The sequence below is a fragment of the Lethenteron reissneri genome, unplaced genomic scaffold (assembly GCF_015708825.2).
Source record: "Lethenteron reissneri isolate LAM-NWPU_2019-01 unplaced genomic scaffold, ASM1570882v1 scaffold_629, whole genome shotgun sequence".
NCBI classification, from domain to species: Eukaryota; Metazoa; Chordata; class Hyperoartia; order Petromyzontiformes; family Petromyzontidae; genus Lethenteron; species Lethenteron reissneri.
Window position 1 is genome coordinate 1 of NW_026892151.1, and position 22,870 is coordinate 22,870.

The 22,870-nt window shown below is 53.7% G+C and overlaps 1 protein-coding gene across 1 annotated transcript in view; it reads left to right on the top strand.

Annotated features, from left to right (window-relative positions):
- Positions 1–8,679: 8,679 nt before the first annotated feature.
- LOC133340001 (UV excision repair protein RAD23 homolog B-like) overlaps positions 8,680–22,870 on the top strand; it is a 35,915-nt gene continuing 21,724 nt past the window's right edge. The window contains exons 1-5 of the mRNA XM_061548097.1: positions 8,680–8,920; positions 16,457–16,538; positions 18,120–18,193; positions 19,114–19,299; positions 19,410–19,417. Coding sequence (XP_061404081.1) covers positions 8,855–8,920; positions 16,457–16,538; positions 18,120–18,193; positions 19,114–19,299; positions 19,410–19,417 — 416 coding nt within the window. The 5' untranslated portion in view covers positions 8,680–8,854. The remainder of the gene's footprint in view (positions 8,921–16,456; positions 16,539–18,119; positions 18,194–19,113; positions 19,300–19,409; positions 19,418–22,870) is intronic.

Genomic DNA, 22,870 nt, shown 5'->3' on the forward strand with positions numbered 1-22,870 from the left:
TCTCCCCGCACGCTCTGCTTTAGAGATGTTTTTTGCATGACGGTCAAGAGATGGAATTCAGCCCAGAGAGAAAAAACTAATTTAATGCAATCGGTTTTTTTTGCAGTCATTGTTGACCAGGCTGTTGACCCGAACCCAGGATTCTCAACCGTATCGGCTCCGTGCTGAAACCTCGGCAATTTAAATTCACAAGCGCACACGCTGTGCGGTGTACGCTGTGGTCTTCCCACAGTATCGTGCGTGGTGCAGGCGGCGGTAGGAGATGAGATCCCATCAGCAATCGGCCATGCTCAATCCACTGCTGGGTTAAAGACTCCCAGATTGAGATGAGGGGGGCGGGAATACAACCCTCCCTGACTGCAATCAAAATGTAACCTCACGTGCACTTTCCGTCGTCCGTGTTGCTTGTCCCGTGTTTATCGACGTAGCACTTTGTGAAGATGATCGTTGGGTGTCTGAGGGAATGCGACGCGGTAGTCCGTGGTCGAGGTTTCCGCTCGGCCGCTGTCAATGAGGCGTAGCAGTAGTAGTAGCTGTAGGCCGTGGCAGTGCTGTGATGGTGTTTGTTGTTTTACCGAGCAGGCGATGCCCTGCGTTGACTGGCGGCTCCGTGCGAGACTGTGAGTGATGCCTGAAGCGCGTTTTTTCTACTCGTAGCGTGTGACCCGTGTCCTAGTGATCATAGCTGCCGTGTCTGGTCCGTACGAAACACTCAAGGCTGGGTGGTGAGAAGTTCAATGTCCTCGTTCAGAACACTGATAACACATTCCTGCGGAGGGAGCTGGTAGGAACGTCGGGATGTTCGGTCAATGGCCAGGGTCAACGGCGGCGTGGTGTATTCCACAAATATGCCCGACTGTGAGGGCGGGCACAAGCTGGTGTGAGTAGGTTAAACGTTGAGTTTTATAAGGGCACCACGGGGTGACCAGCCCCTCCCCACCCAGCCCACCCTCCCCACCCCGGCTCTCCCTGCACGACGGACGGACACAATAATCCCCTGTGGGCTGGTGTAACCAGGAGGTTCCTACCAGTAAAACTCGAGATTAGACACCAACCCCAGCTGTACCACGAGCCCCAGCACTGCACCTCGTCTGCTGGCTCCTGGAGGAACCCCCCCTGCACCTTGAATGAGACGGAGGGAGGGAGGAGGAGGGGGGCGGTACGAGGGGGTATCCCGAATGGAAAAAGAAATCTGTGCAAAAGCAAGTGCGCTGTCACGGAGAGACGGCCGTTCAGTGCTGAATCTCCGGGGCAGAATAGACGAGCAGACAGCAGCAGCGTCTCCATCGCATTCGTACAGCCGTTTCTCCTCACTCACCCACTCACTCACCCACTCACTCACCCCCTCACTCACCTCACTCGCCCCTCACCCACCCACTCACCCCTCACCCACCCACTCGCCACCTCACTCACTCGCCCACCACCCCTCACCACTCACCCACTCACCACCTCACTCACCTACCCACCCCTCAACCACCCCTCACTCACCTCACCCACTCACTCACCCCCTCACTCACCCACTCACCACCTCGCTCACCCACCCACTCACCTACCTTCATCCACCACCTCACCTACCCACCCCCTCACCCACCCCCTCACTCCCCCTCACTCACCCGTGTCTCCTCACCTCCGATTAGCATGGCTGGCTCTGTATGGTGCGAAAGAGGTTCAGCCTACATTGGCATGGCCTCGCGAGGGGGGTACCGACTAGGCCTCGTGTCATGTGCACGAGAGTGGCAGGCAGTCGGACACGAGAATGAGACGCAATGTCCCAACTGTGCCCGACCCCTAAGCTAAAACAACAAAAACCCACACAGCCTAACCAGTCTCACTGCTATTGTCCAAAGCATCGTCCCAATGCTGAAAAGTCACCTTGCAAAATTACTTCGCTTGGGTTTGCGCGCAGCAGCAACATCGGCCACCCTCTCCTGCCAGAGCCTTCACCGAGGCGTGCGACTCGGGCGAGGTTTCCCTCGGTAAACAAATCGTGATCGTGCTACTGAATCGTGATCGCCTGAGGTCGCTTCGAGCACCCTGGTGGCTTCGTATTATATTTAAAAGCGTCGTGGGGGGGGGGGTCGGGCTAGGACTATTTATTATATTTATTGAACTATTTCGGCTGCATAAACCCCTCGAGATGGACACGTCTCGTTGGCAAGGGTGTCCCGGGGGGTTTTAATCGACACGACAGACACGTGACGACACGTGTCAAAGAAAAGAGCCTCCGTATAGCCTTGACAGACTGTAGGGGCAAGTGCTGTTAGCGAGCACCTATGAAGGGCGGCACGGCACACGAGAGGGTAGGTGGCCAACACCACGCCCGGCCGCCTTTGTCTCCCCAGTGGCGATGTTTACGTATCTCACCAGGTACACATTTGAGGTTGAGTCCACGTAGGGGAGGCCAGGAACGGTTCAGATGATCGTCACCGGTGTTGGCCGTGAGCGGGAATCGAACCCGGGTCGCCAGGTTTGTAATGCAGCATAGTGCTAACCACTACACCACCGCTCCCCACAACACGTGACGTGCGGTGAGGCGTGGCCTCAGAGGGGGCGTGTTAGACATGCCCCCTCACTGAGGCAGGTGTGATAGCTGCCTCCCCTGGTGCTTTTCATTGCAGTTTCATGACGAGACCAGCGAGCCTAAACATATGTATACACGTACGTGAAATAAGTTACCTGGAGTATGGAAGGCGAGGACATGAAATTAAGGGGTCTACAAACATTACATTGGTGACACACAGAGATAGTAACAGGCACGCGCTTATTGCCCGCGCTCCATCCAGTTTCTGAGTGGTTGCGCAATCAGAGGGGAGGCTGAGCTCGTCGCTGCCTCACCTATCGTCTCTTCCTGTATTTGCAGCGGAGCTCCGCAAATTTGGCGATTTTGACTATAAAAATTATTGGAATCGTACAGAAATGACATTCATAACACAGATCAGTGGAAAAATCTTAATTTTCTGTGTATTATTTTTTACTTTTCGTAACAGCTATTTCCTTTGGAGTACGGCAGGTGATGCTGTGCCTGCCCTGCCTGCCCTGACCGCACGTCCCTGGTGTATACACGCACACACGTTAGATGTGTTACTCTTTAGTGTGCGTTTCGTATGATTCGCATCGCACTCAGTCCCGTACGAGAATTGGTTCTTGTCACCGATATAAACCGCTCGAAACTTGTTGTCCCACTGGTGTATTAAATTATGTTGTGTACGTTACAATTGTGGGTTTTGTTTTTACCATTTGGGCGCATTGAGATTTACGGATGAAATGCGCCTTTTAACATTTGTAATTATTGTTGCTTTGCATTCAGAATGTCTGCGTTAATGGCATCATCCTGTATGAGTTTGTTCCGACCGTATATCGCATGTGCTTTATTGCTTCACCCCCTTCAACAGAGTTGTACTCAACGAGTCAATCGTCCTCGCTCTCAGCATAATCAGCCAAGGTCTATCCCCCGCTGGATGAAGGCCTTCCAAAACCATCGTATCTCCCATGATTACCTGGTGATAACTATACAGGATACTGGCCAATTTAACACATTCCTGCGGAGGGAGCTGGTAGGAACGTTGGGTTGCTCGGTCAATGGCCAGGGTCAACGGCGGTGTGGTGTTTTCCGCAAATATGCCCGACTGTGAGGGCGGGCACAAGCCGGCGTGAGTAGGTTAAACGTTGAGTTTTATAAGGGCACCACGGGTGACCAGCCCCTCCCCACCCAGCCCCACCCAGCCCCAACCTCCCACCCAGCCCTTCCCTGCACGACGGACACAATAATCCCCTGTGGGCTGGTGTAACCAGGAGATTGAGTAGATTAGATTTGTTTTTGATGCAGCCGTTTCACTAAAACTGTCTGGCCTGCTGCCGTGTAGAAGGGGCTGGTGGAGGGGTACAGCCGCCGTCGATAGGTTCACGTGGGGGGTCAGGGCTCGGACACCACAGAGAAATGCGTGAATAAAAATCTAAACTTGCTGTGCTCACGTCTTGAAGGCCTCGCAGAGTTTTGTACGCGCGTCTGATGTTTGGCCGAGACTGCTGTTCAAGTGCGGGCAGTCTTCGACTCGTGAACACCCGTACTTACGAACCGGCTGACATGAAATATACAAAATAACATCGACTTAAAATGTACAATGTTCTTATAAGCTGAACAATGCTTGTTCAACCGCAACACTTAACAACACTGGCCTATGGGCGTTTAAACACGTTGCATTATGGTCTTTCCACTTACAACCGGTGGACTTACTAACAGGCTCAGGAACGAATTGTTTCGTAAGTCGATGACTGCGTCTCCCCTTAGCCGGGCGGTGGTGGTGGTAGCACGCCTGGAATCCAACATTGGAGGCGAGGGTAGGTGGATCGCACAAATCTTGAGAAACTGCCATCACCATCTGCACGGGGATCGAGTGTGCTCCCTTGCGTCACGTGCGGGTTTTCTCACGAGTGTTCTATTTTCCTCCCCACAAGTATAAACCGCTCATTCATTGTATGAAAATATCGCAGAGCAAGAACCCACTGGCAGGATCCTCCTCAAAAAGAGTCGTGTGACTCAGTGTGGCTTCTGAATAAGTCACAAAAAAAGACTTGCCGCTTGTCATCCTGCTGCTGCTGCCCCTTGCACGGGCTGGTTGCGTGAGTCTCCGTGGCCTCGGCGAGAGTCGAAGTGCGCGCGGTGTTCCATTGAGGCGACGTGGAGCCGTGCGGTGCGATGGGTCCGCACTTGATGATGGCAGGACGCGTGCCAATGTGGGTGAGTCCCGCATTGGGTCTCGGCACGGTGTTTGGAGTGGTGTCCTAGCGGAGGCCTGTGGAGTCGTGAGTGGGTGAGTGGTGTGTGGGTGGTGAGTTGGTGAGGCGTGTTGGGTGGTGAGTTGGGGAGGTGTGTGGTGGTGAGTTGGGGAGTGGTGTGTGGAGTGGTGAGTTGGTGAGGTGTGTGTGGTGGTGAGTTGGGGAGTGGTGTGTGGAGTGGTGAGTTGGTGAGGGTGTGGAGTGGTGTTGGGGGGCGGTGTGTGAGTGGTGAGTGGGTGTGGTGAGTTGGGGAGTGGTGTGAGTGGTGTTGTGGAGTGGTGAGTTGGGGCGGAGTTTGTGGTGAGTTGGGGGGGGTGGGAGTGGTGAGTTGGGGAGTGGTGTTGGGTGGTGAGTTGAGTTGTGGGAGGTGTGGGAGTGGTGAGTTGGGGAGGTGTGTGGAGTGGTGAGTTGGGGGGTGGAGGGTGTTGGGGGTGGTGGTTGTGGGAGGGGTGTGTGGAGTGGTGATTTGGGGGAGGTGTGGTTGGGGGGTGGTGAGGTGGGGGGGAGGTGGTGTGTGTGGAGTGGTGAGTTGGGGGAGGTGTGGAGTGGTGAGTTGGGGAGGTGTGTGTGTGTGGTGAGTGTGGGGAGTTGGGGGAGGTGTGTGAGTGGTGAGTTGGGGGAGGTGTGTGGAGTGGTGAGTTGGGGGAGGTGTGTGGAGTGGTGAGTTGGGGGAGGTGTGTGGAGTGGTGAGTTGAGGAGTGGTGAGTTGGTGAGTTGGTGTGTGGATGTGGTGAGTTGGGGGTGAGGTTGTTGATGCCAAGTCGAATTCTGTTCACACGCGCACACAGATCTCCTCCCGAGAGCCCGTGGAGACTGTTGGGGCAAGTGCTGTCAACGATTCACTAACGCCAGCAACTACTCTGATGGTGCGTTGTCTTTAAGTTGGGTCATCTGGTCCAACACCACGTGAGACTAGGCTCTAAGAAAAGCCGTCTCGGGTGTGGACCAATCAAGTTCAAGACACAGTTCACACATTATCAGAGCTGTGTTTTTTGTTTGCATTTTTGACCGCAAGCGTTGTGGTTAATGCAAACATGATCCCTTGTATAAAGGTGTCGTTTTGTGCCAGGTAAAAGGGTAAAAACCCTATCACTAATGCGCGTGTGGAGGCGGTGTTACCAGTACCACAGACGACCACACCTTCAGCCCCACAGAGCTGGCGGTTGACACAAGGCGAGTCAACCTAGGGGCCGTCCATAAATTACGTCACGCGATTTTGGAGGATTTTTGACCCCCCCCCCCCTCGTTCACACGGCGTCACAAGTCAGAACCCCCCCCTCTCAAATATGACGTCACAAAGCTCTGCCCCCCCCCCCCCCACAAAAAAACATATTTCCATTTAAAAAATAAAACAGGCTTCAAATCGCTTTAACTATTGTCATTGTAGTGCGTTCTAATGTGGCGCTGCACTCTGATGTGTAGGAGAAAACATTAAAAAGTCTATTTAATTAAGTAGAACGTGTCTATATTTATTTAAAGTTGCGCATTTTGATGTAACGTCACATTTCTCACCCCCCCCCCCCCTCGTCACACCTCGTCACAAATGTCTGACCCCCCCCCTCCCCTAGGTGCGTGACGTCATTTATGGCCGGCCCCCTAGGGGATGCACAGGACATTAAAACACATTCCTGCGGAGGGAGCTGGTAGGAACGTTGGGTTGCTCGGTCAATGGCCTGCAGGGTCAACGGCGGCGTGGTGTATTCCGCAATATACCCGACTGTGAGGGCGGGCACCAAGCCGGCGTGAGTAGGTTAAACGTTGAGTTTTATAAGGGGCACCACGGGGTGACCAGCCCCTCCCCAACCCAGCGCAACCGCTCCCACCCCCACCCAGCCACACCCTCCCCACCCAGCCCCTCCCCACCCAGCCCCTTCCCACCCTCCCCACCCTCCCCACCCAGCCCCTCCCCACCCCCCCCCCCCACCCAGCCCCTCCCCACCATCCCCCACCCAGCCCCTCCCCCGCACCCAGCCCCTTGTCCCGTCTCCAGCCGTCCTGGATGCGAGGTCTGGCCACACCGTGGGCCATCCTCCGCCACTGACTTCTCGCGTCTTCTGCAATCCCCATTGTCTGCTGCTGCAGCGTGAGACTCGTCCACCCATTGATGTTGTCCACCAATTGTCACCCTTGTGGGTCTACCTCCAGCTCGTCAACCGGCTATTGCATCTCGCACAAACCTGGTTCCATCTTCTCTCTGGTTCTTTCTCCCTGAAGACGGACGCTTGTGGTGTTGCGACCGAAGCGTCCTGTTTTCTCTTGTCCACGTGACTTTTAGCGAAAGTCCACGGACGCTTCGAATCACGAATGGTTCCATTTCGCCGCTAGAAATGTCCAAATGATGGTCGGCCACTTTTGTTGGCTTCTGAAATAAAAAACAATGACTTTGGTTCTTTCGGTAAAGTCACGTAGGTCGAAATATAACACTGGTCAACACACTTTTCTGGCATAAGGTATTCCAACGGTTTTAATGTAATTTGGGGTGCTGATTCCAAATCTGGCATCAGTTTTTGTCTATCACATCAGGTTTTTGAGATATAAAATATTGCATTTAAAAAAAAACTGCAGAATAAAAATATTAAATAATGTGGATATCTACATAAAATGATATTATAAACACACTATCCTAAAAATACAGCACCATATTTTAACACTAAAGCAGTCACTGACTCGCAACAACTTGCAATCATAAGTGACAGAGTTAATTTTGGGTAAATCAATGAAAATGGGGTATGTCGATAGCATAAAATGAGATGTGATAGAGCAAATCTGAGATCAGATTTGGAACCAGCACCCTGAAATTAGAACAGCTGCAAAAGTCAGGTGAGAATTTTATTTTTTGTTGACCAGTGTTATCGATACGACGTTTCGATCGCACGCAGGCAATCGTCATCAGGTGGGACACCCACATCAAGAGAAAACTGCTGAAGTTGGCGTTGCGATCGAAACGTCGTGATCTATGATTTGTCTACCGATGTGACTTTACCGAAAGAAGCAGTCACGAAAGCTTCAAATCACGATATAAGTTAATAGCCTCAGTGGGGGCTTGCTGGTAGGACTGGGATGGTTTCAGAGCTGTCGACCTCTACGGTTTAGCCGTAATTCTTGCGCAGCGAAATTGAGTTTTCAGGTCGCATCGGGCAGACAGCCGTTTCAATCGGCCTAACAAAATGTGTCTCTGCGTTTGTGTTTCTCCCTTGTGATGGAACTTTGTCGGATGAACGTTGAGATTATCAGAGGCACGGGGTGATCAATAAGATCTGATAAGGGGTTGACGGGTCTGTGGTGGTGTAGTTGTTGTCTGTGTGATTTGTTCATCTTTCTTATAGCTCATCAGATTCTTCCCCCCAGCTATAAATAAGTATGCAGATACATATTTATATGAATGAACATTGAAATACATATTTATATGAATAAACAACCATTTTTATTTATGTAAATAACCCTTCAGATACATATTTATAGCAATAAACAGATACTTATTTATATAAATATTTCCTATTTATACAAATAAACATTCAGATAAATATTGATATGAATATGCAGACAAATACTTATTTACATTTTATGTTCATATCAATATTTGTTAATATTGAGATAAAAAATTTTAATTTTTAATTTTGACTTCAAATTTTCGTGACAGTGGGAATTCATATTCTGTGGTTCTTTAATAATAAAAATAAAGTTAAAAAAACATCACGACATTTCGACCGCTGGTGTTGCGATCGAAACGCCGTGATATTTGTAATCACTTCATTTTCATTATCATTCTTTCTAGCTACGCGACTTTACCGAAAGAAACACAGAATATTGACCAATTTTATTTCGATTTAAATCCGGAGGGAAAAAATCCCTCTCACCTGACATGCAGCGCCGGGACGCGAAGTTAACGCCCCCACCCCCGAGTGCGCATGCGCGGCACAGTGAGTCAGGAGTCTCCGCTTGGCACCCGCCAGAGGCCTTCTCCTCACCACCTCACCTCACCACCCTCACCTCACCACCCTCACCTCACCACCTCCTCACCCTCCTCACCACCTCCTCCACCGTCACCTCGTCGTCGGCTCGCGCAAGGCCGCTCGCCATGCTCATCACGCTCAAGACGCTGCAGCAGCAGACATTCAGGGTGGACGCCGACCCCGATGAGACGGTGGGGCCTGCGAACAAGTTACACACTCACCACGTGACACACTCACCACTCACTCACCACGTGACACACTCACCACTCACCACCACGTGACACACTCACCACTCACTCACCACGTGACACACTCACCACGTGACACACCACTCACTCACCACGTGACACACTCACCACTCACCACCACGTGACACACTCACCACTCACCACGTGACACACTCACCACTCACTCACCACGTGACACACTCACCACTCACTCACCACGTGACACACTCACCACTCACCACCACGTGACACACTCACCACTCACCACGTGACACACTCACCACTCACTCACCACGTGACACACTCACCACATTCAGGGTGGACGCCGACCCCGATGAGACGGTGGGGCCTGCGAACAAGTTACACACTCACCACGTGACACACTCACCACTCACCACCACGTGACACACTCACCACTCACCACGTGACACACTCACCACTCACTCACCACGTGACACACTCACCACTCACCACCACGTGACACACTCACCACTCACTCACCACGTGACACACTCACCACTCACCACCACGTGACACACTCACCACTCACCACGTGACACACTCACCACTCACTCACCACGTGACACACTCACCACATTCAGGGTGGACGCCGACCCCGATGAGACGGTGGGGCCTGCGAACAAGTTACACACTCACCACGTGACACACTCACCACTCACTCACCACGTGACACACTCACCACTCACCACCACGTGACACACTCACCACTCACTCACCACGTGACACACTCACCACTCACCACCACGTGACACACTCACCACTCACTCACCACGTGACACACTCACCACTCACCACCACGTGACACACTCACCACTTACTCACCACACACTCACCACGTGACACACTCACCACTCACTCACCACGTGACACACTCACCACACACTCACCACGTGACACACTCACCACTCACCACCACGTGACACACTCACCACTTACTCACCACACACTCACCACGTGACACACTCACCACTCACTCACCACGTGACACACTCACCACTCACTCACCACGTGACACACTCACCACATTCAGGGTGGACGCCGACCCCGATGAGACGGTGGGGCCTGCGAACAAGTTACACACTCACCACGTGACACACTCACCACTCACCACGTGACACACTCACCACTCACCACCACGTGACACACTCACCACGTGACACACCACTCACTCACCACGTGACACACTCACCACTCACCACGTGACACACTCACCACTCACCACCACGTGACACACTCACCACGTGACACACCACTCACTCACCACGTGACACACCACTCACTCACCACGTGACACACTCACCACTCACCACGTGACACACTCACCACTCACCACCACGTGACACACTCACCACTCACCACGTGACACACTCACCACTCACTCACCACGTGACACACTCACCACTCACCACCACGTGACACACTCACCACTCACCACGTGACACACTCACCACTCACTCACCACGTGACACACTCACCACATTCAGGGTGGACGCCGACCCCGATGAGACGGTGGGGCCTGCGAACAAGTTTCACACTCACCACGTGACACACTCACCACTCACTCACCACGTGACACACTCACCACTCACCACGTGACACACTTACCACTCACCACCACGTGATCCACACTCACCACCACGTGATCCACACTCACCACCACGTGATCCACACTCACCACTCACGACTCACCACGTGACACACTCACCACGTGACACACCCACCACGTGACACACTCACCACTCACCACGTGACACACTCACCACTCACCACGTGACACTCACCTAACTCACCACACACCACACACTCACCACTCACTCACCATACACTCACCACATTCACCTCACTCACCACACACTCACCACACACCACACTCACCTCACTCAACTCACCCTCACCACACACTCACCACACTCACCTCACTCACCTCACACTCACCCACACACCACACACTCATCACACACTCACCACACTCACTACACACTCATCACACACTCACCACACTCACACCACACTCACCACACACTCACCACACTCACACAACACTCACCGCACACTCACCACACACTCACCACACTCACACAACACTCACCGCACACTCACCACACACTCACCACACTCACACAACACTCACCGCACACTCACCACACACTCACCACTCACTCACCACACTCACTACACACTCACCACTCACCACACTCACTCACCACACACTCACCACACACTCACCACACACTCACCACACTCACCACACTCACTCACCACACACTCACCACACACACTCACCACACACACTCACCACACACTTACCACACTCTCACCACACTCTCACCACACTCACCACACACACTCACCACTCACTCACCACACTCACTCACCACACACACTCACCATACTCTCACCACACACTCACCATACTCTCACCACACACTCACCATACACTCACCACACACTCACCACACACTAACCACACTCACCACACACTCACCACTCACTCACCACACACACTCACCACACACACTCACCACACTCTCACCATACACTCACCACACACTCACCACACACTCACCTCACACTCACCACACACACTCACCACACACACTCACCACACTCTCACCATACACTCACCACACACTCACCTCACACTCACTACACTCACTGATTCGTGGCGCTCTAACGTAGTATGGGTACCACGGTGGCTATGAGATGTTGACTACCTCGCCTGGTCTACAGGAGGTCGTGGGCTCGATCCCAACTGACGGTTGCCTGCTGCTGCTGTATAATTTGGGTCTGTGTCTCTCATCATCACGGTGGCTATGAGATGTTGACTACCTCGCCTGGTATACAGGAGGTAGTGGGTTCCATCCCGACCCTGACGATGCCTGCTGCTGCTGCATGTGAGTCAGGGTCTCTCATAATCATCATCACGGTGGCCAGGAGATGTTGACTACCTCGCCTGGTATACAGGAGGTCGTGGCTTCCATCCCCACCCTGACGATGCCTGCTGCTGCTGCTGTAGATTTGGAGTCTGCGTCTCTCTCCCCGTGGTCGCGTGGATTTTGTCTCCGGCTCCTCCGGACTTTCCCTCCACATTTAGAATCGACATCAACATCAACGCCAGCATGCGTTTTAGAGAATTTGGCCGATCTAAATGTCCGCGCAGTAATGAACCACGCTGCGTTGAGCCGTCGTTTCTGATGGCCACGTAGCTTAGTGGCCCTTGCTTGGTTAGACAGAAAATTTCGTCTACTTTTAGTGTCATTCGCCACCGCGCGGTGCGTCAGACATGCACAGATGGACGTGCAAATGCTGCCCCCGTCTCTTTTAAACGAGTCTTACGTTTATTTCCAGTTGTGCTCAGGCTTATTCAACTCATCTCAACTCTTGGGTGTTCGGTATTATAACTGTTGCCTGTCAAATTATAGCTGGGGTTTGTACGCATGTGCCACGGAGTTTTCATTTTACATTTTTTTTGGTTTTTGCCAAGAGGTGTTTACATTCCGTTTCACTAATTCCAGCCCGGCTATTTATACTATTTATTACCCAGAGCGGTGTTTATTTTTAAATGGCATTTTCTGAGAAGGAAGGTTTTTTTTTTTCTACCCCCTTGTGTTTTGCGACGGAGAGAGAAGAGGGGGTTTGAGTGCCGTTGTTGTTATTGTTGTTGAACGGAGTGGACTCTGATGGTCGTCCGCTGTAGGACCCGGTCCTGCGGTGTGTACGATGGAGCGGTAGGAGGACACATCTTCTTCCCTTATCCGCTGGAAGACCCAACGCAGACCATCGCTGGGGTTTGATCTTACACCCCAAACCGCATCGCCCACAGCACCAACCAGTTGTGGGTGCTCGCTGATGATGCACGAATGGAGAAATGAAAACAAGCCTCCAGTCGTGGTTTGAAGCTTTCGTGACTGCAGGGATTCATATTCTTGGATCGTTCGGTAAAGTCACGTAGAAGGGAAATAATAAAACAAAAATAAAACGATAAAATTATCACGACGTTTCGGCCACAACACAAGCAGCCGTCCTCAGGTGAAGAACAGAGCTGTTGGATAGACAGCTAAATTCCTCTGTTGATATGTAAACTCCCTTTGTCAAGGCGCTCTGCTCCTCCCACCCAGCTTAAATATACGCTGCCAAGCTTAGCGGTGTTCATTAGGACGCTGTCTTTCCGACAGCTCTGTTTCTTCACCTGAGGACGGCTGCTTGCGTTGTGGCCGAAACGTCGTGAGAATTATTTTATTATTTCTCTTTCGGTAAAGTCACGTTTGGTATGAAACGAAATAAATCACGACGTTTCGGGCGCAGCACAAGCGTCTGTCATCTTGCGTTGCGCCCGAAACGTCGTCATTTATTTTAATTTTGTACCTCCGTGACTTTTACCCAAAGATCCGGAGAGTAAAAGTCTCCAGCCGTGGCTGCGGTGCAGACTCTGGTCACCCAGAACGACGCAGAACGACGCAGAACGACGCAATGCCCCCTTGTGTTTGGGGTCAAGGGTTGTGGTTGCGTTGTGTTTGGGGTCAAGGGTTGTGGTTGTGGCTGCGTTGTGCTTGGAGTCAGGGTTGTGGTTGCGTTGTGCTTGGGGTCAAGGGTTGTGGTTGTGGTTGCGTTGTGCTTGGGGTCAGGGTTGTGGTTGCGTTGTGCTTGGGGTCAAGGGTTGTGGTTGTGGTTGCGTTGTGCTTGGGGTCAGGGTTGTGGTTGCGTTGTGCTTGGGGTCAAGGGTTGTGGTTGTGGTTGCGTTGTGCTTGGGGTCAGGGTTGTGGTTGAGGTTTTGAGTGAAGGTTGCCACCGTGGCAGGGACGCGTGATGTTGCAGTGAGGATGTTGTTTGGGTTTGGGATGGAGGTGGATTGGGGGTTGTGTTTCTCTCTCTGTGTTTGGGGGGCTGAGCTTGGACTGAAACTGGAGTGGGGGGAGTGAGGTTGGCCAGTTGGTTGATTGAGTTGGCTTTGGGTTGTGTTTAGGGCTATGGATAGAGTTGTGTTTGTCGCTGTGATAGTGGTCGGTGATTTGGGGTTGCGGCTGGGTTTGTGTTTGAGGACGGGGTTTTGCGATGTGTTTTTTTGGCTGGAGTTATTAACCACCACGTGACCTTCAGGGCGGGGTCAAAGGGCAAGTGTGGCCACTCCCACGGGCAAGTGGCCTGGGCAGGTGTGAGGAACCGAACGAGAATCCATCATCACCATTCGCGCGATTCACACCCTCAAATAGCCCTCGAGCCATTTGCCAAAAACTGTCTCGTCGGTACCTCTCAGGGTTACGACTGCTACCAACGTTTTCTCTGAAGCCTGTAACCTCGAGATCACAGATCTGTGTGATAGCAGTGCAGCCGTTGCAGCGTTGAATGGGTCAACGGCCATTGAACAGGGCTCAGCCGTGCGGTATGAAACATCTACGGATTGTAAAATGAATATGAGGGGTGTCTGTGGGTGGACGCTCGTCCGTGGTGGACACACGTGGCACCCCCCCCCCCCCCTCCCCCCCCCAGGTTGTACCAGTCACAACCCCCTGGGCTCAAGGGTTGAGAGCTTCTCGCTGCGAGGAGGCAGCAACCGTTAGCAGGAGGAGCGATAATGGAGTTGTGAGATGCTGGGCCCGATGTGTGTGTTGGCAGGAGGCCGCGACACGTTGAGTAACAGCCACATTGCATGCTTTGCGTTCATTTCACCATTTCTCCTGTCGACAAAACGCAATCGTCGTGTTGGACGCTCCTGCAAGCCGGCCATCGCGGCGAGGTCTCCTGGCTTGCCCTCGGCTTTCCTTAGAGCTTAGTCTCCATCCGTGTTGGACCAGATGACGCGGGTGTGGACCAATCAACTTCAAGGACAGTGCATATCATTATCATCATCAGAGTTGTTTTCTTTTTGTTTGCATTTTGACTACTTGTGTTGTGGTTATTGCAAACATGATGCCTTGTATAAAGGTGTCAGTTTTGTACTAATTTAAAGGGTAAAAACCTACTATTAAAGGGAAATTTGTGAATATGTGTGTCTGTTCGAAATGTTTAGCGTACTTCATGACATGCAACAAACTTTACATTTTCCATGTGGGTAGCTTCTAGACTGGACACAATGAAAAAAGTCTAAAAGTACACTTTTGTTTTTTGGGGGGAGTTGGGTGGGCGCAATAATGGATATATTTTGCACGCAAGTGAGCGGTGACGTCACATCTGTGACGTCACCGCTCACTTGCGTGCAAAATATATCTGTGACGTCACATCTGTGACGTCACCGCTCACGTGCGTGCAAAATATATCTGTGACGTCACACCTGTGACGTCACCTGCATGCGGCAGCGTCACGCAGTGTGCCTGCTGACGTCACCCCCCCCCCAACCCTCCGCGTAGGCCGTGTGTATTGATCCAAGCCGGGCAATGAAGCTCGCACGAGTCTAAGTGGAACTGCAAGTGACGTTAGCGTTGGCAACGGGCAGCTCGGAGGCAGTGGGGGACGTGTGTGAACCGGTGGGGTCGAGTTGGTGAGTTGAGTTGGTGGGTTGACCCGGTGGGTTGAGTTGGTGGGTTGAGTTGGTGAGTGGTGGGTTGACCCAGTGGGTTGAGTTGGTGAGTTGAGTTGGTGCGTTGAGTTGGTGGGTTGAGTTGGTGGGTTGAGTTGGTGGGTTGAACCGTTGGGGTTGAGCCGTTGGGGCGTCGACGGAGGCTGAGTTAGAACTCCGTGACGGATCGATTCCGCGGGCGTTGAGTGGGAGGGTGTTGTCTGTGTGTGGGTGTCTGTGTGTGTGTGTTTGTCTGTGTCTGTGTGTGGGTGTCTGTGTGTGGGTGTCTGTGTGTGTGTGGGTGTCTGTGTGTGGGTGTCTGTGTGTGTGTGTTTGTCTGTGTCTGTGTGTGGGTGTCTGTGTGTGGGTGTCTGTGTGTGTGTGGGTGTCTGTGTGTGGGTGTCTGTGTGTGTGTGTTTGTCTGTGTCTGTGTGTGTCTGTGTGTGGGTGTCTGTGTGTGTGTGTCTGTGTGTGTCTGTGTGTGTGTGGGTGTCTGTGTGTCTGTGTGTGGGTGTCTGTCTGTGTGTGGGTGTCTGTGTGTGTGTGTTTGTGTGTGTCTTTGTGTGTGTGGGTGTCTGTGTGTCTGTGTGTGGGTGTCTGTGTGTGGGTGTCTGTGTGTGGGTGTCTGTCAGTCTGTGTGTGGGGGTTGGGGTTGGCCTCAACGTGCACATGGCCTGGCACAAGCGCCGTGGTGACGTCACCACCACTTAGTTGTTGTTGTTAGTGGAAGTGTGACGGTAGTTTAGCGCTACGAACCCGGCGACCCGAGTTCGATTCCCGTTCACGCCAACACCACAGTGGCGCTTATCCGAACCGGTCCTGGGTCTCCTCCCCTGAGTCGACTGAGCCTCAAATGAGTATCCGGTGCGGTGTGTCGTGTACATTGCCACTTCATTAGGTGCTGCTCGCTCACGGCACTTGCCCCAACGGTCACTTGAGGCTACACGGGGGATCTTTGTCTGTGGGGCTCTTCTCGTGCGCTGCAGGTGAAGGGCTTCAAGGAGAAGATCGAGGCAGAGAAGGGAGCAGACGCCTTCCCGGCCTCGGGGCTCAAGTTAATTTACGCAGGTAACCGCCTCGCGCGCGGGTAACCACTGCTTGCGTGGGTAACCACCTCGTGTGTGGGTAACCGCTGCTTGCGTGGGTAACCGCCTCGTGCGCGACACATGAGCACACAGCAGGACCTCCCCAAGACGGACATGAGTTGGCCACAATCCTCCGCTTAGCGCGGTTGGGCTATGTATGGTGTGAATGAAGTTCAGCACACACACACACACACACGAGTTTCCGTGACTGCATGGATCACGTGGGTGAACGTGTTTTTGCTGCGGTTGTCCCGCCTCATGTCGGGGGCTCGTGTTGCCTCCGAAACGTCGTGATTTAACTGAGTTGTTTTCATTTTTATTTGATTTTTATTTTCACCGACGTGACTTTACCGAAAGAACGCGGCCTGCACATCGGCGCGCTCGGCAGCTGGGCTTGCGCTGGCAGTGGCACGGAGTGAGGTGGGGTGGGGGGGTTGAGGAGCGGCGATGTGAGGGGGCACTTGGGGCATCACGCTGCAGGTGACGACGGACGGGGGGGTTGAAGAGGGAGGAAGTGGAGGAGGGGCCCTGGGGAGGAGGGGAGGGGAGCTCTAAGCGAGGAACGGGCAGAATGCGTGCTCAGCCCGGATGGCCGGCCCCAGAACTGATTGGCAATGGAAATGAACGGACCAGAAAGCGCCGCGTGGCGTGAGGGGGACATCGGTTCAGCCTTGTTGGCACAAAGACATGTTTCAGTCGCTGCAGGTCTTCATCTCAATGATCTGAACAATGTCCAGCGTTGATCTCGAAGCTGAATCGGGACACAGTTCACATGCGCTTGTGGCGGAGGTTTGCGGTTCGGATCCGATAGGCCGCCCTTGTTATAACGGCGGTGCGGTGCATTCACCGTGAAAACGCCACACGCCGTCGGCTTCGCAGCGGACGTTTAAAGATCCCGTGACGCCACGCGCAAGGGTCGGCCGCCGTGTGCCAGCATCGCGTTTCAAATTTAGTTAAACGTTTTGCACTCCACTGCAAATTGCACAATTGGGAACTGTTCCGTCCAGACCCTGACGCCTGCTGCTGCTGCTGTGTATTTTGAGTTTGCGTGTCTCTCTCTCTCTCCCCGTGGTCGCGTGGATTTTTCTCCGGGTCCTCCTGTTTTCCCCTGCACGTTTAGAATCAACATCGCCACGCGTTTAGAGCGTTTGGCGGTGGTTTCTATTTCCACGCGACAAGCCACTTTGTTGAGCTATCGGTTGTGGGCTGGTCACTTCTGAAACAGAACTACGTAGTTCAGTGGGGCCTTACCTGGTCAAATAAAAAGTAGTTCATCTTCTTGGTTCTTTCGGTAAAGTCACGTGACTTTACCGAAAGAACCAAGAAGATGAATCCCTGCAGTCACGAAAGCTTTAAATCGAAATGAAAAGTAGTTTATAGTTTAACTCGTACGCATTCGTCAATGACAGTGTGCATGCTGAGCTTCTTTCACGCCGTACGTAGCCAGCAAGTGCCAAGAAAAGTATATGATGGCCGACGTTTCGTGCAACGGCTCTTTCGCAGCACAAAGCCGTACGGTTGCTGAGCGTTGCCCCCCCCCCCGCCCCCCGCGCTGTGCCCACAGGCAAGATCCTGAACGACGAGTCGACGCTCAGGGAGTACAAGATCGACGACAAGAACTTCGTGGTCGTCATGGTGGTAAAGAGGGGCGGCTCATCGCCGCGGCGACGGGCTCGCGATGGTGTCGCGTCGCGCTGCGGTTTGGAGTAGCGTCGCTTGTTCGCAAGAAGCGCTGGCGCGGAGACTCAACGATGCTACGTCGTGATTTTTTTATTTCGACCGACGTGACTTTACCGAAAGAACCAACGAGTATGGATTATCCTGCAGTCACGAAAGCTTCAAATCACGATAATAATTGTAAATCGTTTCGCGTGAATCGTGACCCCGTGCATCGGGAAATGGGGGTTGCCACGATGGCTAGGAGATGTTAGCTACTTCGCCTGGTACGCAGGAGGTCGTGGGTTCAACGATGCCTGCTGCTGCTGTATATTTGGAGTCTGCGTCTCTCTCATCATAATCACGGTGGCTAGGAGATGTTAGCTACCTCGCCTGGTCTACAGGAGGTCGTGGGTTCGACCCTGACGATTGCCTGCTGCTGCTGTATATTTGGAGTCTGCGTCTCTCTCCTCCTGTGGTTCGGCGTGGATTTTTCTCTGGCCCCATTTTTTTACCTCCGCATCTCGAATCAACAAGCATGCGTTTCGCACTATTTGGCTGCTACTTTAAATTTACACACGATGACGAGCCACTTGGTTGCGCTATCATTTGTGGCCAGATCGCTTCTGACAAAGTGGGCCTTACCTGGTAAGATAAAAATAGTTTAATTATTATTTTTTAAAGCGATTTGTTCACCTTTTATTTTGGCATCCCTATCGTGCTTTTGTGTTGTTGCTACGTTGTGACCCGGTGCCCTGACTGGACATCTGTTAGAAAGAGCTCCACAGCTCATGGGATTCCTCCACTAGAAATAAAGATCCTGATTGTGGACACAGGCCACCTGCGCCAGCAGCGCCGGCGGCACGGCTTGCGCCGCTGACACGCGCTGCCGCCGTGTGCAGGGCAAGGGCGCGGCAGGAGCTCAGACCAGCGGTGCCACCAGCAGCAGCACCAGCAGCAGCGCCGCCGCCGCTGCACCCCCGCCGCCACGCAGGAACCAGCGGCGCCAGCCCCGTGGCGGCCGCACCGCCCGCCAGCCGGCCCTCCGCGGAGGCCGGCGCCGCGCCAGCAACACAGCCCGCGCCCAGGTACCAGCACTCACCCGCCCGCCCAGTCGGCGCTGCTGCTCCCACCGCTAGAGTGAACACAGAGATGAGCGCCCACCCCTCCCACCCCCCATCCTGATGGCTTTGCTCAGCTGGGGCAGTGAGGCCCCCCCTTCCACCCCCCATCTCTTCTCTACGGCTCAGTTGCGTCGGCACGGATCTTCGCAACGTGTCGATCCGTGGACTTGACTTGCACGACGGCTTGTCGCGGGCCTCCGTGTTTGTTAATGATTAAAACGACAAAACTAGCAGAGCAACCGAGGCCTGTGTGCCCCGCACGGCTTTGGCTCGGCCTCGGCCTCTCAACGCTTCCAAGACGCACGCGGCACGAGACACCCACCCGGGCTCGTGCCGCGGGAGTCGTGAGCGCGGCGGGGATCCGTGGCTCGGAGCCGATTCGGCTGACGCGCAACTTTGAGCTGGCTGGCCTGAGCCGGAGCCAAGTCTGAGTCGAGCCAAGTCTGAGTCGAGCCATCGCCAGCAATGCGGGTCGGGGACACGATCGCCGTAGCGGAGGGGCGGTGGTGTAGCGGTTAGCGCTACTCTGCACTACGAACTTGGCGACCCGGGTTTGATTCCCGCTCACAGCAAACACCAGTGACGATTATCTGAACCGGTCCTGGGCCTCCCCTAGGTCGACTAAGCCTCAAATGAGTACCTGGTGCGGCGTGTAAACATCGGGCACTGGGGAGACAAAGGCGGCCGGGCGTGGTGTTGGCCTCGTGTTACCGTTCCGGCCTTCATAGGTGCTCGCTAACAGCACTTGCCCCTACAGTCTGTTAAGGCTATACGGGGGACCTTTGTCTTTGTGGTGCTGTGTGTGTGGTGGTGCTGTGTGTGTGTGGTGCTGTGTGTGTGGTGGTGCTGTGTGTGTGTGGTGCTGCATGTGTGTGGTGCTGCATGTGTGTGGTGCTGTGTGTGTGGTGCTGTGTGTGTGGTGCTGTGTGTGTGGAGGTTTACCGCAGCCTTCGCTCGGAAGTTCGGAGAGCCGTAAGGCGCTGTAAGGATGGGTGGTGGTCGCGGGTTGCTGAGGAGATGGAGTCTGCCTCAGTGGCCCGTGATCACAAATCACTATTTAACTCCATCACAAAAGTAACTTGCAGCGCCACACCTATTACCATCATTAGAGGAAAAAACGGTGGATCCAATCTCCGACCCCCAGGAACAGGTTTGCAGATTTGCTGAGCATTTCTGTGAGGTCCTGGGGGAGGGAAATTCTCTCAACCAGGAAAACATCATGGCACAAAGTGGTGATAACCCTGCTGAGGCTGCGGTGCCTCAAATATTGGAAGAGGTCACCCCCTGTGAGTGGCTGGCTGAGGTGCCAGCTGTTGAGGAAGTACTGAGGGCGATCCGGAGTCTGAGACCAGGGAAGGCACCGGGCAGAGATGATCTCCCAAGCGAAATGCTGAGGGAGGGTGGTGTTTGTGCACAGACTGCCCTATATGACATCATAACAACAGTCTGGACCACTGGACGGGTTCCGCAGGACTGGAAGGATGCCCTGGTGGTCCCCCTCTTTAAGAAGGGGGACCGTACCGACTGTAACAACTACAGGGGCATCTCACTCCTCAGTGTGCCGGGTAAGGTCCTGGCAAGGATTATTCAACATCGCCTTGCTAGGCACGCTGAGGAGAGGCTTGCGGAGCCCCAATGCGGTTTCAGGAAAGGGCGGTCCTGTACAGATGCCATATTTTTCTGTCCGTCTGCTACAGCAGAGGTGTAGGGAATTCCAAAAAGACCTACATCTCTGCTTTATTGAACTGGTCAAGGCCATATGATACCATCAGTAGGACTGGGCTCTGGGTGTTGTTCTTCGTGCTTTCGGAGTCCCTGACCCTCTGCTCACGATCATTAAGGACCTTCATGATGGTGAGCGGGCCCCGGGTAAAACTACGTGGCCGGGAGTCGGAGCCATTCCCTGTACACCTTGGGGTGCGACAGGGATGTCCTCTGGCTCCCACATTATTTAACATCTATTTTGACCACGTAGTTCGTGAAGCCTTCAATAGCTGTACCGGGGGAATATCCATCTGGTACAGATATAATGGGAGGCTGATCGATGCCCGGGTGCGATCAAGGATGGCTCCCTATTGGTCAACCACGTTATGTATGCCGATGATTTGGTAATAGCTGCTCATTCAGAAGAGGAGTTGGAGACGCTGCTGCTGAGGACTGGAGCGTGCCACTAAGAGGTGGGGCCTTACCATCAGCCCCACCAAAACTAAGCACCTGCCTGGGTATTTTGTAACATCAGCCACTCCACCCCCCACAACTGCCAATTGTTGAAGTTTGTGGAGAGAGTGGAGAGTTTCCCATACCTGGGCAATGTGCTTATGACCGGCTCCAGTTTATCAGCAGAGGTCTCACTCCGAATCAGTCGAGCGGCAATATCTTTTCATCGGTTGCGTAACGCTGTGTGGAAGCTACCTGGTCTGTCGCTCCGCACGAAGCTTCGGGTCTTCTCGGCCACGGTCATTCCCTCCCTTCTCTACGCTTGCGAAACGTGGACCCCCTAGTGGAGCATCTTCGCCGGTTGGAAACATTTAGGCTGGCCTGCCTACGATCCATCCTGGGTTTAACCGGCTGGATTGTGTGAGGAGCTCACAAGTCCTTGAAAGATCTGGGCAAAGTCCCATCAGTGAGCTCCCCCGGCAGCAAGGCTGCGTTGGCTGGGTCATGCAGCCCGCATGCCCAGCCACCGCATGCCTAAACAGCTTTTGTTCGGCCGGATCGAGGGGGCTAAACGGGCGTGGCACGGGCTAGAGAAGAGATGGAGTGATGGTGGTACAGGAGGACGTGGAGCTGATTGGACTTGCCGATGACTGGTACCAGCGGTGTCAGATCGGCCTCAGTGGAGGAGGCTCGTGAAGGACGCTACTGGGCAGTTGGAGGCAGTCGCCCTCCAACAACAACGGAGGGCGGAGGAGCGACGCTCACAACAACGAGCGGAGCGCCGGGTGCTAAAGCACAGCAAGTTGGTACAGTAGGGGGTACAGGTGGTGCATCAGCCAGTCATCTCGGTCATCTCGGTCAGTCGACCCGTGGCACTGGGTCTGCCCCGTGACCTCCTGCCAGCGGGCGTTCGACACTTCACGTGGCCTCAAGGTGCACATGGCCTGGCACAAGCGTCGTGGTGACGTCACCGCCACTTAGTGGCGAATGGCGGTTGTTGTTGTTGTTGTGTGGTGCTGCGTGTGTGGTGCTGTGTGTGTGGTGCTGTGTGTGTGTGGTGCTGTGTGTGGTGATGTGTGTGTGTGGTGCTGTGTGTGTGGTGCTGTGTGTTGGTGCTGCGTGTGGGTGCTGTGTGTGTGTGGTGCTGTGTGTGTGGTGCTGTGTGTGTGGTGCTGTGTGTGTGGTGCTGTGTGTGTGGTGCTGTGTGTGTGTGGTGCTGTGTGTGTGTGGTGCTGTGTGTGTGGGTGCTGTGTGTGTGTGGTGCTGTGTGTGTGGTGCTGTGTGTGTGGTGCTGTGTGTGGGTGCTGTGTGTGGTGCTGCGTGTGTGGTGCTGCGTGTGGTGGTGCTGCGTGTGTGTGTGGTGCTGCGTGTATTGTGG